This window comes from Nilaparvata lugens, chromosome 1, assembly GCF_014356525.2.
Source record: "Nilaparvata lugens isolate BPH chromosome 1, ASM1435652v1, whole genome shotgun sequence".
In the NCBI taxonomy this organism is placed as follows: domain Eukaryota; kingdom Metazoa; phylum Arthropoda; class Insecta; order Hemiptera; family Delphacidae; genus Nilaparvata; species Nilaparvata lugens.
In genome coordinates, this window is record NC_052504.1 from 78,758,810 (window position 1) to 78,773,778 (window position 14,969).

General features: G+C 34.4%; 1 protein-coding gene across 6 annotated transcripts in view; it reads left to right on the top strand.

Moving 5' to 3' along the window:
• LOC111054505 (nucleolar protein dao-5-like) overlaps positions 1-14,797 on the top strand; it is a 42,167-nt gene extending 27,370 nt beyond the window's left edge. For 5 of the 6 annotated variants that reach the window (XM_039444287.1, XM_039444278.1, XM_039444292.1 and 2 more), the window contains 4 exons: positions 3,005-3,074; positions 8,235-8,320; positions 9,613-10,195; positions 14,448-14,657. In XM_039444287.1, coding sequence (XP_039300221.1) covers positions 3,005-3,074; positions 8,235-8,320; positions 9,613-10,195; positions 14,448-14,639 — 931 coding nt within the window. In that variant the 3' untranslated portion in view covers positions 14,640-14,657. Of the gene's footprint in view, positions 1-3,004; positions 3,075-8,234; positions 8,321-9,612; positions 10,196-14,447 lie in introns of all 6 variants that reach the window. The other variant, XM_039444297.1, reaches the window with a different exon arrangement.
• Positions 14,798-14,969: the final 172 nt, after the last annotated feature.

Below are 14,969 nucleotides of genomic sequence, written 5' to 3' on the forward strand. Positions count from 1 at the left end.
CACCTCTTCACCCTGGTATTTATGATTAGGAACTGTCAAGGCATAATTTTAACCGGAGCTCATGAACTCTCCAAGATTCTGCAAAACACAAAAAATTGCCGAGAGCGATTTGGAACGAGAGAAGACGTTTGATGACAAATACTCATGCCTGCTGCAGTGCAATGCCAGCCCATACACCAAAAAGGATCTACTCGCCCGTTTAAAGCAACATTATGCAACAGGCTAAAATGATCTTTTCACTGGTGATATTTTTCAAAGGTGTTTTATGGATACTATCAAGTATCAAAACACGTAAATTCCGTCGGTCCCGGCTGCCTAAACAGCAGTCGTTAAGTCATGTCAGAGGCCCTGAAATTGATCAGCATTGACCTGAAAACTCTGACATCGGACCTGAGCAGCCAGGAACTCAATATTATCATTATTATTATTATTATTATTAAAATGAAAAAATAGATAGATACTCTAGAATCAAAACATTTCTGATTTGTTTTTGAAATATGAGCGCTTAACGTTCAACATTTTGAAACTGATCATTTCAAATTCGGTAAGATTTTGAATTTAAAATTCGTGAAATTTTGAGGATACATTCTTTATGCTAATGCAATGGAGATTTTTTTCTGAAAATATCAATTTTTACTTTCCTTGCCCTATTACCATAGGTAAGGAAAGTATTGCTTTCCGAAAAAAATTAAGGTACCCCAATTTCTAAATTTCTATACGTTTCAAAGTCCCCTGAGTCCAAAAAAGTGGTTTTTGGGTATTGGTCTGTGTGTGTCTGTGTACACGATATCTCATCTCCGAATTAAGGGAATGTCTTGAAATTTAGAACGTAAGGTCCTTACAATATAAGGATCCGACACGAACAATTTCGATCAAATGCGATTCAAGAAGGCGGCTGAAATGGCGAAAATGTTGTCAAAAACAGGGGTTTTAGCGATTTTCTCGAAACCCGCTCCAACGATTTTGATCAAATTTATACCTAAAATAGTCATTGATAAGCTCTATCAACTGCCACAAGTCCCATATCTGTAAAAATTTCAGGAGCTCCGCCCCATCTATGCAAAGTTTGATTTCAGATTCCTAAATTATCAGGCTTCAGATATAATTTGAACAAAGAAATTTAAGTAGAAATGATTGAGCATGAAAATCTCTACAATTAATGTTCAGCAACATTTTCACCTAAAATTGAAAATAAGCTCGAAATTCGAGAAAATGTGATTATCCAATTGCAAACTGTTGGCAACTGTTGATTATATTAAATCATTCACTATGGAGAGATAGCAGACCTCGTATGTCTCCAGCGTTATTGTCCTGTCACCAGCTGGCTCAGATCTTTGTTTATAAGTAGACTTGAGATGAGCGAGAACACTAGCGTCAGGTGATCAATTCTCATAACGGCAAGGAAAGTTGTGTGAGTGCGCCACACCAGATTTTTGAAAAAGTTATTCCATTTCCAAAAAAATTACATAATAACTTAACACAAACTATTTTTAGTCTACTTTAGCTATTTTTTTGTAAATGTAATTACCTACTTCCTCAAAAGTGAATATTTTAAAGAATCTTCTTTTTATTCAATCAGCAATCCCTGAGGAATGTATCCTCAAAGTTTCAAGAAATTATGTCTTACAGAATTTGAAATTATCTGTTTCAAATATTTAAACTTTAGGCGCTCATATCTCAAAAAGTCATAATCAGATGAAAAATTTCCTGAGTAATATTCCTATTTTGATAATTTGATAGTATCCAAATCGAAAAACTTTAAAAAATATCACCAGTAAAATGTTTTTTCCTACAGGTAACTTGAAAAATGACCATTCCGGCACTGATTACAGAACGCAAAGAATCACTTTTCCGCTCTAGTGCGCAAAGTATTACCATAGAGAAACGATAGCATAAGTAGATATCCCATGGTATAGGGCGTTTAAGTCGCAACTTTTACTGTTATCTCAAGCCGATTACTGTCGATTATTGTAGATTTTTACTGTTTTGTTGGGGTGAGAGTGTATGAACGGCACAATATGAGAGACTACCAGCGTCACACAGCTTCATGGGAAAGAACTACGTGGACTATCGGCTTGAGATAACAGTAAAAGTTACTACATAAACGTCCTATACCATGGGATATCTACTTACGCTATTGTTTCTCAATGGTATTACTTTGCATACTTTGCGTATTACCTTGCAGCCATCCCAATCAGATGTTGACATTGTTGGCGTGTACCCTATTTTGAATGCGAATTTGTTCTATCTATATGTTTTCTGATTTTCAAATAAATAAAAATGAGAACTCATTAAATTATACATTTTGAATATTATTCATTATTTCAAATAATATTTTTTTCATTCATAAATTGATTGGTTGAAAAATTATTCAGAAATTAAGATTTACTCAAAATTATTCAAATTTTCAAATTAATTGGATTAATTTAATTTCTAATTTGAATAAATTATCGATTATTAATTTTCAAATGGATTATCAAGTTTAAAATAAATTAAAGTTGTTATTAATACCAAAATTATACAGACAAACATTTGATGGATTTCAGCCATCATTTTACCCATAATCAACCACTTTTCATATTCAATGGTAACTGTAGGAAAAATGTAATGTGAAATAGGTGCGCACAGTTCCTCTGCTGCACTCAAGAAACCATTCCGCCCTCGCCTACGGCTCGTGCGTAAACGTTTCTTTCGGTGCAGCAAACTGTCACTTTGCGCACTAGTTGCACAAATAACTATTTCAGCCTGATGCACAACCTAAAGCCACGGAATGGTGCATTGGCCTCATAATGAAGAGCAGAAATTAGGCTACATGTTACAGCAGCCAACAAGTAAAAAATAAATCCTTTCAATCGTGAAAACATCAGCACACTTACTTTATGGGCATACCTCGTAGTATTATGATAATGCTAGTTAATGTTAGAGTGTATGGGAGTTCTTTTTGTAATAAAATTGAATGGCATATTTTGTCTATATTGATTTTATTTAAATTTTCTCTCGACAGATTAGCTGCAGCTGGAGGGGACGCACCGATTGCAAGTGCTTCGAATAAGATGAACGTGAATAATGCTAATGTGAGTAGTTCTTTATCAATTGAAAATAAATATCAAATAAGGTTGAACTGCTATTTACTGTAAAAGTAGGTTTACATCCAGTTATATATCTTACTCTTTTAATCTTGGAAACAATCCCTATAAACTATACCTGTCTCCCCATTCCAATTAATTGTATTTTATAATGGGAAGTTGAAATATTTTTCACTGAAGGGTGGTTTTTTAGCCCAAGTACAAGCTTTGTGTAATCCTCCTGAATTTTGAAATTGAATTATACCGGGTTGAGCAATGAAGTATGGGTGATTTAAAATAGCAGTTACACACTTATTTTTGAACAAATCTCAATTTTTTTCTTCTAGTGTGTACCTTTAATAGTATATTCCGCACCAAGAGCAGAAAATGAGATTTTTCCGGCTCGAAATCGGTTTTCAAGTCCGAGGCCGTACGAGGACTAGAAAAGATTGAGAGCCGGAAAAACATTTTTGCCACACACAAAAATAAACAATATATATATATATATATATAATATATATATATATATATATATATATATATATGAGAATAGTTGTTTACTAAGCACTGCCGAAAGCAGAAGTGGAAGGTGAAAGCTCTAGCAAATCTGAGGTAATCTGAATATCAGGAAATTGTCCAAGGTTTTTTATTTTTTATCCTGATTTGTCTAAATAACCTAAAAGATGATGTTCAATTATGTGGGAGGTTGAGTTTATACTTTTTTATTCTTTCAAATGACAATAAGATGATATTATTATAAATGTTTTAATTATTGAATAATGAACACAAATAATGAAAAGTTTTTTGATCAGCTGTTTTTTGATCACCTTTCTTAGTTCCATGTTAGCGGCAGGAAAGGGTACTCTTTCCGGCCTAGGTCGGAAAGAAACCTGTTCTGACGTCAGACGAGAGTCGTCTGCAAACAATGTCTTTCAGATCTACGTAGGAACTGGAAAACAGCTGCTTACTGTGCAGTGTGGCGAAAATGTTTTTTTTTTTAAAATAATTAAAGAGGAAAAATTAAAACATTGATTACGTACGAGAAATAACATTATTGTAAAGTGGCGGCCGTTTTTCCCAATACACATCTGTAGTAAACGTTCTCCATACTCCTCTGAGGCGTTGAAACTTGTAAGAAGTGGTATCGCTTGATTATCGCACTCAAGGCTTCAAGTGAACGTGCTTGTTGATCGATCTTGTTGATTTTTAGGTAATCCATGAAAAATAGTTACAAGTTTATAGGGTGACGGAGAAATCGTAACGCAACGTAATATCCACGCAATGAAATGAGGCTTCCTTTGTCTGCCTTAGAAATCCAGAGCTTCTCTCGATGCAAGGCATGTTGTAACCATATCGTATTGAGAATGATATATCGTTTTGTCAATTGTGACAGAAAAATTACAAAGCAATGTTAGGTAACGATCTGAATATTTACAGTGACGTGTTCTCGAAAAAGTAAGCGCCAATAAAGAGGTTTCTACTAATGCCACACACCAAGCAATCAGGTATTCGTCATTGCTATACTAACAAACAGAAAACTCCAATCTTCATCCACTAACGTTTCCTCCTTCGACCAATCTAAGGAGATCCTATAGGTAGTTATAGGTAAATCCTATAATGATGAAGGTTTCCTCCATGCAATGTTATCTCTTCAACGCCACTCCGTCATTAACTTCTCACGAGAATTTTGACAAAAACAGACCATTTTATACAGAGTTGTTATCTTTAAAAAATAATGTTGAAATTGTTTCCTCGAATTATTGAAATGGCAACATTGAAGGTAGCTTACACATTAGAAAAAATTGAGTTTCTCACGAGAATTTGGACAAAACCAGACCATTTTACAGGGTTGTTATTTAAAAAAATGATGTTGAAATTGTTTCCTCGAATTATTGAAATGGCAACATTGAAGGTAGCTTACACATTAGAAAAAATTGAGTTTCATTAAAATTGATTTTGTATCTGTTATTTCAAATTATTCATTCTTCATTGTCCAATCCTATGTTTTTCCAATTTGGGAAATTTGTAGAAAAATGTTCTACCGTTTTTATCCAAGTACAATATTAATGTGTATTACAGCATCTTATGTGAGTCATGATCATATTGATCATGATTTGCTGATAAATAAACTAACGGCCATAGGAATTACTGGTGTAGCACATGATTGGGTCAAAAGTTTTCTGTCGAACCGCCGCCAATTGGTATCCATTGGAGAAGTAGAAAGCAACGTACAAGACATTAGATATGGTGTGGTCCAAGGTAGCACCCTTGGTCCGATTCTATTCCTGGTTTACATCAATAATGTCATTCAGGAAAATATGTCTGGGAAAATGATGCTTTTTGCTGACGACACCGCAATCTATTTTGAGGGGGACAGCTGGGAGCATGTCTACAGATTTGCTTCAAGTGAGCTGAGGCAATTGAAAAGTTGGTTCAATACAAATATACTCAGTATGAACACTAAAAAGACCAAATGTTTGCCTATTTTTCTACGTGACAGCCGTGCTCCTCCTACCAACATTAAACTGAGGGCTCATACATGCGGTGCTGATTGGTGTGACGATTGCAGCTGTGATGTGATAGAAACCGTGTATGATTACAAATACCTAGGTATATGCATAGATAGTCGACTGACATGGAGCACTCATGTTAGATATCTCAATAGTAGGTTGAGGAAGATGATTTATGTGTTCAGCCAGCTGAGGGGAATCTTAAGTTTAAATCACATGAGAACCGTTTATTTTGCATATGTCCAGCCTGTCTTGTCCTATGGTATTGTTTTAAGGGGAGGTGCACCCAAAACCTTACTAGATGAATTATCAGTCTCCCAGAAAACAATTATAAAAGCTGGCCTTGGCCTTTGCAGAAGATTTCCATCTGATCAGTTGTTCCTGACTTTTGATGTTTTCAGAATTAGGCAACTCTTCATCAAGGCAGTTCTTTTGTACATGTTTAAGAATAAAATATACTTCAATTCAGAGTCCAATCACCCTCATTTTACTAGGCATGCGCGATTTCATCACTCGGGTCTCCCGCGTAACTTACGCTCAGTTTGCGACAGGAATATATCATTTCTGTGTCACACCATTATGAATAATATTCCTCATGAAATTAGTCAGCCGGGCATATATAAAATATCCAAATACAAAAAAATCGTCTCAAACTGGCTGAAGACTATGGATGTAGATCAATGTGAGCGGCTGCTACAATCTGCCTACCAACACTAAATTGGCCTACCTAATTTCCTCTTTCTTTCCCCCTTTCTCTCTTTGTCAACAGACTGTCAAGTGTAGACCCTTTCCTCATGGATATATCCCATGCCATTGCTCCGTATTCAACGTGTCTGGGTGGGTGTGTGTGTGTGTGTGTGTCTTTATTATTAAATAACATAAAATACTATCAGTAGAATAATAAATATTATACAGTTCTGAACTCATTGACCCACGAACAGGCCCATTAGGCCTATGTGGGCAATTATTATTTCACTATTGGGTTTAGATTTGCTAAGCAGTGCAATTTTCTCAGATCTAAGGATAAACTATAATAGTCTAAAGCTCTCTATTTATAACACTATTAATAGATATCAACCTTTATTATTTCTTATAAGATGTATCACTATTATAATTTAATATAATTATTGTATAGAATTATTGTATTACTCCTTAGGTCATGATGTCTTAAGTTTTATTTTACACAATTGTTACGTTGTGCTGCTTGCATTTTGTGCCCTTTTTAAATATTATAATCATGTATAATTTGGCGAAATAAACTCAATTCAATTCAATGTTGAAAACTTACGCTGCGTTTACACCAAAGTTGAAAACAAAATGTTTATAACTTAATTGGATTAAATTGAGCATATCTTATCATACACATGATGAACATATGTGTTTGTCAAGTTCCGTTCAATCTAATATTATTAACATTTTGTTAATAACTTTAGTGTAAACCCAGCTTTAGATTATAATATAATATCGGGGACCGAGCTTCGCTCTGGAGTACAAAAGCATAAAAAATTTATTACGAAAGAAGAAATTATAATAACATTCATACAGAAATGTTCTATCTGATAACAGTAAATTGAGATTAATTCCCAGAGGAATGCAAAAATTTCCCTCACAAAGGTCCAGTTGCACAAAAGCCGGTTAAATTTCAATCCTGATTAACTTCACGTGAACCAAATCATAGAAGACCATTTCAAAAAGATGGATCTACTGGAATTAATCAGGATGAAAATAACCCGGCTTTTTTGCAACCGGCACTAAGTACCTGATTGAATGATTACAAAAGTTCAACAGCTGAGTCATAATTTTGACACAGTCCCACACACATGAACCACTACCTCCGTGTTTGTCGCTCTCTCACTTCCATTACCAACAGACGACGAAATAATTATTATCAGCTGTTTTTCCAAGGATGAATAATAATTATCCTTTTAATGTCCTTCAGCGAGTTTCGATGTTACTGAAAGTTTCACAACCCCCCTTAGCAAGCTTATCTGCACGCTCGTTACCTCCTATGCCTACATGGCCAGGTACTCAACCAAGATGCACAGAGTTGCGTGTTGCAAGCCTGCTGAGTGTTTTGTGACACTTCCACATCAATTTAGACTTGATTTCATTGGAGTCAAGAGCCTTGAGGGCTGCCTGACAATCTGACAGGATTACTATATGCTTGTCGCAATAGCGTCTGGCAATGCCTATGTTGGCACAAGCCACGATGCCCCAAATCTTTGCCAGAAAGATGGTACAGTGTTGTCCCAGACTTGCATAAACTTGTGTTCAGGGTGAATCACTGTACACCCCGTAGCCAGATTTCCCTTCAATGAGAGTACCAGACAAGGCTGCCTCTTTTGAGATAGGGCCCGTCCTCAGACTTCCACTCCTCTCTAGAGCAGAATTTAACAGAGAAAGGTTTAGTGAAAACCAACTCCGTACTCATGACATCTGACGTCATTTTAAGCACAGGGCTGTGAGCAGCAGCTTTGGTGATTTTGCAGTGGCCTGTTCTGGACAGGCCTTATGTGGTATCATAGTAATTTGGTATCAGAATAAATAAATAAATCATGCAACAGTCCGGAGACTATGTTATGTTTTCATTGCAATTCATAAATAATAATTCCAAAATCGATTATAGTAATATATCACTTATTTATTTACTTCATTTCAGAGTACACCAAGTTCAATCGTCGACGATCTTTTGGATTTGCGTTTCGATGATTTATCAACTTCCAAATTACCCGAGGCTCTTCCATCGTGAGTTAATTTCTCCCATTTCTTACATTTTTTTTTAGTAAGTGTTCATTTTTATTCAAGTGCATAACAAAGTCGGAAAGTAATGAATTTTTTAATGAGTATTTTCCATTAAGTCTCCAACCTGTGGTTATGATTGGTGTTGAATTATTGTCACTATTGTTGATTTTAATCTCATTCTAAATTCTAGTTGGATTTTTTAAATCAGTAGCTTACTGATGAAAACGGAAGAACTCAACATGATTTCAGCTAGGTGTAATAAATGTTTGGGACAAATATTGGTCTTATTCTCCCAGTGAGCATGAAGTCCACTCCCACATAATGTATTTTATAAATTTATAAAGACCTCATGTTCTTTTCTGTGAAACTATAAGATTTCAATAGGCGATTAATTCTTTGAGAAAATCTATTTTTTAATGCAGTGGCCTTAAATGTGAAATAGAAAGGTTGCCATTCACTGTACAAAAAGTTAAAAAAATGTGCCATTCACTGTACAAAAAGTGAAAAAAAATTTTTTATTCATTTAGCAGCATATTGATTAGTATTCCATCTAATTCTTACTGAACTCATTGTTTTTGGGCTAGGATAGTTCTGGAGAAACTATCTTGTTTTGTTCTAGTCTAGTTTTGTTCTTGTTGTTTTGTTCTAGGATAGTTAATTATTAATAATAATTTAACAATATTTAATAATATTAACATTAATAATTTTGCTAGATGCCCTCAATTGGCATATATGCATTTCTCAATTTCCCAAAACATTTTGTAGCATATTCACTAGTATTCAATCAAATTCTTACTGAACCTGTTGCTTTTGGGATGGGATGGTTCTTATTTCAGAGTCCAAGATCGAGCAGTGTGTGGGTGGCTTGTTGCTCCGTAAACAACATTGCAACACTACAATAGTTGCCATGAACACTGTGAATGCTTTGTTCCCTGGCGGCATCATATCTCATATTTTACTGAACACTCCACCCACAACTATCCTAGCCCAAAAATAACGAGTTCAGTTTGAATTAGATGGAATACTAATCGAAATGCTGCTAAATGTCCTGGGGAACTTGAGGTTTGCATAGCTTTCAATGGAGGACGATTAAAAACTGTAATATTCAATAAATAAATTTGTCACCTATTGTACAGTGAATGGCATCCTTTTTAATCCACTCATATGACCACTGAATTGAAAAAAATGAATTCTCTTGAAGAATCAGTCACCTATTGAAATCTTACCGTTTCACTGAAATACTTTATATATTTGTGCTCATAAGCTCATAGGAATTGATTATTTTTTCATTGCAGGAACGAAGTTTCGATGAAGGCAATACAAAATCTAGCTGTTGGTACTCCTGTGCCACTTTCTCAACTCTTCGCTCAAGAGTCATCAAAAGTAACGACAAGTGTTCCATCCGATTCTGTGAATGCTTCCAATGGAATTTCGACTGCGTCCAATGGTACCGCTAAAGTCATCAAGGACAACATGAAAATGGCAAGTGCTACTCCTAGAGAATCTGCTAGAATCCACGATGTGCAGCCTCCTAGACCAATGGCATGTGCTTCGAACGCTCCTAATCTCAAAGATGCTCTTAAGGATATCCTCAATGTTCACAGAGACATCGAAGCCCAGAATAAAGCATGTGAATTGCCAGTTCAGAAAACTCCTGCTCAAAGCTTACCGAATAAACAGCAAAATGGAGACGTTATTCAAAGCAAAGGTGCAGAGCCAAAAAAATTATCTGCTAAAAGCACCCCCGAGAAAAAACAACCAAATGCATCTGGTATTCAGAACAGAAGCACAGCTGAAAAATCAATCTCTTCCAAGTCTTTGCCAGAAAGCAAAGCTGAAAAACAAACTCCTACCAACTCTTTGCCAAAAAGTGCTATGGTAAGTATTTTTATAATCAATTTTCTAGTAGTTAGCATTTGTTTGAAACAAAGCTTATTTGGTTCAATCTGCGCCAGGTCGATTCAATATCGATAATATATTCAATGTTTTGTTTGATAAATCAATATTTACCATTAGGAATTTATCAGACGGTAACTATGATGGTTATCATTTAATCATTCTCACTCCCAAAATGTTCATGTGGAATCTGCAAGTTACCTACAAATTGAGAAAATGCGGCTGTGAATTTATAAATAGAAATTTAATGCACAATCAACTTGAATGTGTAAAATTTAATGATATGAGGTTTACAGAAATGAAATGGGAAATGTTGGAAGTGTGATTTAAAGCAAAAAATATTGTTTTACCTTACTGAAAATTGGTTTGTGTGAAACAATGTTCTGGTAATGTAAACAATAAATATTTATTCACCTTATTTACTAGCTGACATTATACCTAATGGCTATAAATAAAAATATAAATCTAAGTACCCTTTTTAAAAATAGTTTACTTACAACACGTTTCAGCTATATTATGCCATTATCAAGTGATTGGAAAATAAAAAGACGACCTAAATAAATAAATAGAAATATGTTTCTATTTTTATTTATTATTAAAGAGTAGCCCTAACGGAAAAATACGACCTAATGGTTAATTTCGAAACAGGGAATATAGTCCATCGATATTGAAACAACCTTCGACCCTCCATTAAAGCAGAAAGTACCATTCATTTTCAACACAAAGATGGTGTACAACCAAGTAGAGTTAACTTTCTTATTGTGAAAAAGTTATGGATTACATCGCAGAAGGTTTCAACACTGTTACTCTACTCTTTAATATTAAATTCCTTCATAATTAATCTGCAATTTAGACATTTTCAAATTGACTGGAACTTTGTGTCATTTCTATAAATCACAAAGCTCTTTTATCTGGCAGAGATAACCCGTGATTTGCATCGGGGAAAATTTTTTGTTGTAAAATGCTATCTCCTGATGTCCAGAAAACATCAAAAATAGAATAATGATTAATTATTTTGTCAGAATTAAGTTGATAAACTTCTCATCAGCGTTGACATTTTTCAGCAAAAGAAAAGAGTTTGATTGGGTATTGAACCTACAACCTTCCATTGATGAGTCTCGCGTGCTACCAATCACGCCACTTAAAAATTGATTACTTAAAACATGTTTCGGCTATATGATGCCATTATCAAGTGATTGCAAAATAAAAATGAATCATGTAGAGAATGCTCTGTTTGGTTGGGCGGTTTATTGTTGCGTAAACATTGAATCATAAATAAAATGTATTTGTTTTAATTATCAAATTGAAATTGATTAGTAATAAGAAAATAGGCCAATAACCATCCTAGGCAAATTCAGTATCGTAATGTAAAATTACAATTTCATCGGTTCATAAGTGATGATGTGTCAATCGTGTATTTCCTATCCCGTACTATAAGCAAATTCCTCTCTTTATATTGAACGGACACATCAGGTAGTTTCCAGTGAATAGTGAATTTGTTTTCCTATCCATTTAGAAATATAATCAAAATCTAAAGTTTTGGAAGGAATAGCCGAATAGGGTGTGTGTATCAACCACATGATTGACTATACAGAATTCAGGATACTATTGATATGAGAAAATACTATCTTAGAAACATAAAAATAACCTAAGTGAGTGATAAAAGTTGATTTTACTACATTTTTACTTTCCTTGCCATAGGTAAGGAAAGTATTGCTTTCCAAAAAAATTAAGGTACCCCAATTTCAAGTTTTCTATACGTTTCAAGGTCCCCTGAGTCCAAAAACATGATTTTTGGGTGTTGGTCTGTGTGTGTGTATGTATGTCTGTGAACACGATAACTCCATTCCTAATTAACCGATTGACTTGAAATTTTAAACTTAAGGTCCTTATACCATGAGGACCCGACATTAAGAAATTCAATAAAATTCAATTCAAGATGGCGGATAATTACTAAAAAACCATGTTTTTCACGGTTTTCTCGAAAACGGCTCTAACGATTTTCTTTAAATCTATACTATGGATAGCTACTTATAAGCCCTATCAACTGACATGAGTCTCATTTCTGGGGAAATTGCAGGAGCTCCGTAATATTCTTGAGAAAAATGTCGGATAATTACGAAAAAACATGTTTTTCACGGTTTTCTCGAAAACGGCTCTAACGATTTTCTTTAAATCTATACTATGGATAGCTACTTATAAGCCCTATCAACTGACATGAGTCTCATTTCTGGGGAAATTGCAGGAGCTCCGTAATATTCTTGAGAAAAATGTCGGATAATTACGAAAAAACATGTTTTTCACGGTTTTCTCGAAAACGGCTCTAACGATTTTCTTCAAATGTATACCGTACCATGGATAGCTATTTATAAGCCCTATCAACTGACATGAGTCTCATTTCTGGGGAAATTGCAGGAGCTCCGTAATATTCTTGAGAAAAATGGCGGATAATTACGAAAAAACATGTTTTTCACGGTTTTCTCGAAAACGGCTCTAACGATTTTCTTCAAATGTATACCATGGATAGCTATTATAAGCCCTATCAACTGACATGAGTCTCATTTCTGGGGAAATTGCAGGAGCTCCATAATATTCTTGAGAAAAATGGCGGATAATTACGAAAAAACATGTTTTTCACGATTTTCTCAAAAATGACTTATTTATTTAATAAGTTATGACTTATTTATTTAATGAGTTATGACTTATATTTATTTAATGAGTTATGACTTATTTATTTAATGAGTTATGACTTATTTATTTAATGACTGATTTATTTCAAATTCATACCCTGCATAGTTATTTATCAGCTCTATCAACTGGCATGAGTCTTTTTCCTTGGAAACTAATGGGGTCCACCCCATCCTTGAGAAATGGACTTCGTGAAATCCTTCTCGTGCATGAGATAGGTAGGTAGAGCAGTTTATAAAAATCTGGTGTGGCGCACTCACACAATTTCCCTTGCCGTTATGAGAATTGATCACCTGACGCTAGTGTTCACACGCATCTCAAATCTACTTATAAACAAAGATCTGAGTCATCTGGTGACAGGACATACGGAGACATACGAGGTCTGCTATCTCTTCATAGTGAATCATTTAATGGAATCAACAGTTTGCAATTGGATAATCACATTTTCTCGAATTTCGAGCTTATTTTCAATTTTAGGTGAAAATGTTACTGAACATTAATTGTAGAGATTTTTATGCTCAATCTTTTCCACTTGAACTTTTCTGTTAAAATTGTATCTGAAGCCTGATAATTAAGAATCTAAAATCAAACTTTGCATAGATGGGGTGAAGCTCCTGAATTTTTTACAGATATGAGACTTGTGGCAGTTGATAGAGCTTATCGATGACTATTCCAGGTATGAATTTAATCAAAATCGTTGGAGCCGTTTTCGAGAAAATCGCGAAAAACCCTGTTTTTAACAACATTTTAGCCGCCATCTTGAATCGCATTTGATCGAAATTGTTCGTGTCGGATCCTTATAGTGTAAGGACCTTAAGTTCCAAATTGCAAGTCATTCCGTTAATTGGGAGATGAGATATCGTGTACACAGACGCACATACACTCATATATACACACACACACACACACATACAGACCAATACCCAAAAACCATTTTTTTGGATTCAGGGGACCTTGAAACGTATAGAAATTTAGGAATTGGGGTACCTTAATTTTTTTCGGAAAGCAATACTTTCCTTACCTATGGTAATTATAGGGCAAGGAAAGTAAAAAGAACACATGGTCGAGATATTTCATCTGTAGAACAGCTGTTTTGTCGACTTTTAAAAAATCATCGAATTTTACAATTTACACCAAAGACTTTGAAGAGATACAAAAGATATGCATCTTTAAGGTCTTTGATTTACTCAAAGTAAAATGTAGTCTGAAAACAATTATATATACCCATATACAGTAGTCTGATCTTAGTTTCAAATATGTTGCCGCCAATCGTCATTATGTTTTATTCCTCTAAATTATTCTCGTTTAAGAATGAGGCTCACAGTTCAATGAGCAAGGAAAGTTGTGCGAGTGTACCACACCAGATTTTTTATAAGTATATTTGAAAATCAGTGATACATTATTAATATAAGTCAGACTAAATTTCATCAGATAATCGAAAGCTATGGTTTTGAAAGAAATAGGGTGTATATTCATTGAAAAATACCTGATGTGTCCGTTCTGTATAATTACCTCTTGTTTTAATATCTGTTCATTTGTTCTGCAGTCCAATGAGTTCGACTTGGATCGAAAATTAAAATGTGAACTTGAGGAGAAAAAGTTCTCTGCTCAATATCAAGAGTTCCAGAAAATTAGGCAAGAATTGCCAATTTATCAGAAGAAAGATTCAATTATTGATGTCATTGAGAAGAATCAATTCATCGTGATTAGTGGACCAACTGGTAAGAGGCTTTATTGATGAAAAAAACTTGGTCTTGTGACGTATCTTTGATAATGTGAAATAATAGGATCTGAAAAATCATTTGTTGTAGCCTGTTTCAAAACAGTTTATGAATTTGAGTATTCAGACGTAACAAGTAACTTGAATATAAACACTTTCATATAAATTAATAAAAACAATATAAAAATCTTGTAGTACCCTTTATTTTTTAAAAACTTTAAAATAGTTCAACAACTAGTTTCGACCCTAATTTGGGTCATTTTCATTTTGAAATATATTGTTTTTATTAATTTGTTAAAAAGTAGCCCATGTGGGTGAAGTGTTTTTACTTTCATATAAATATAAACT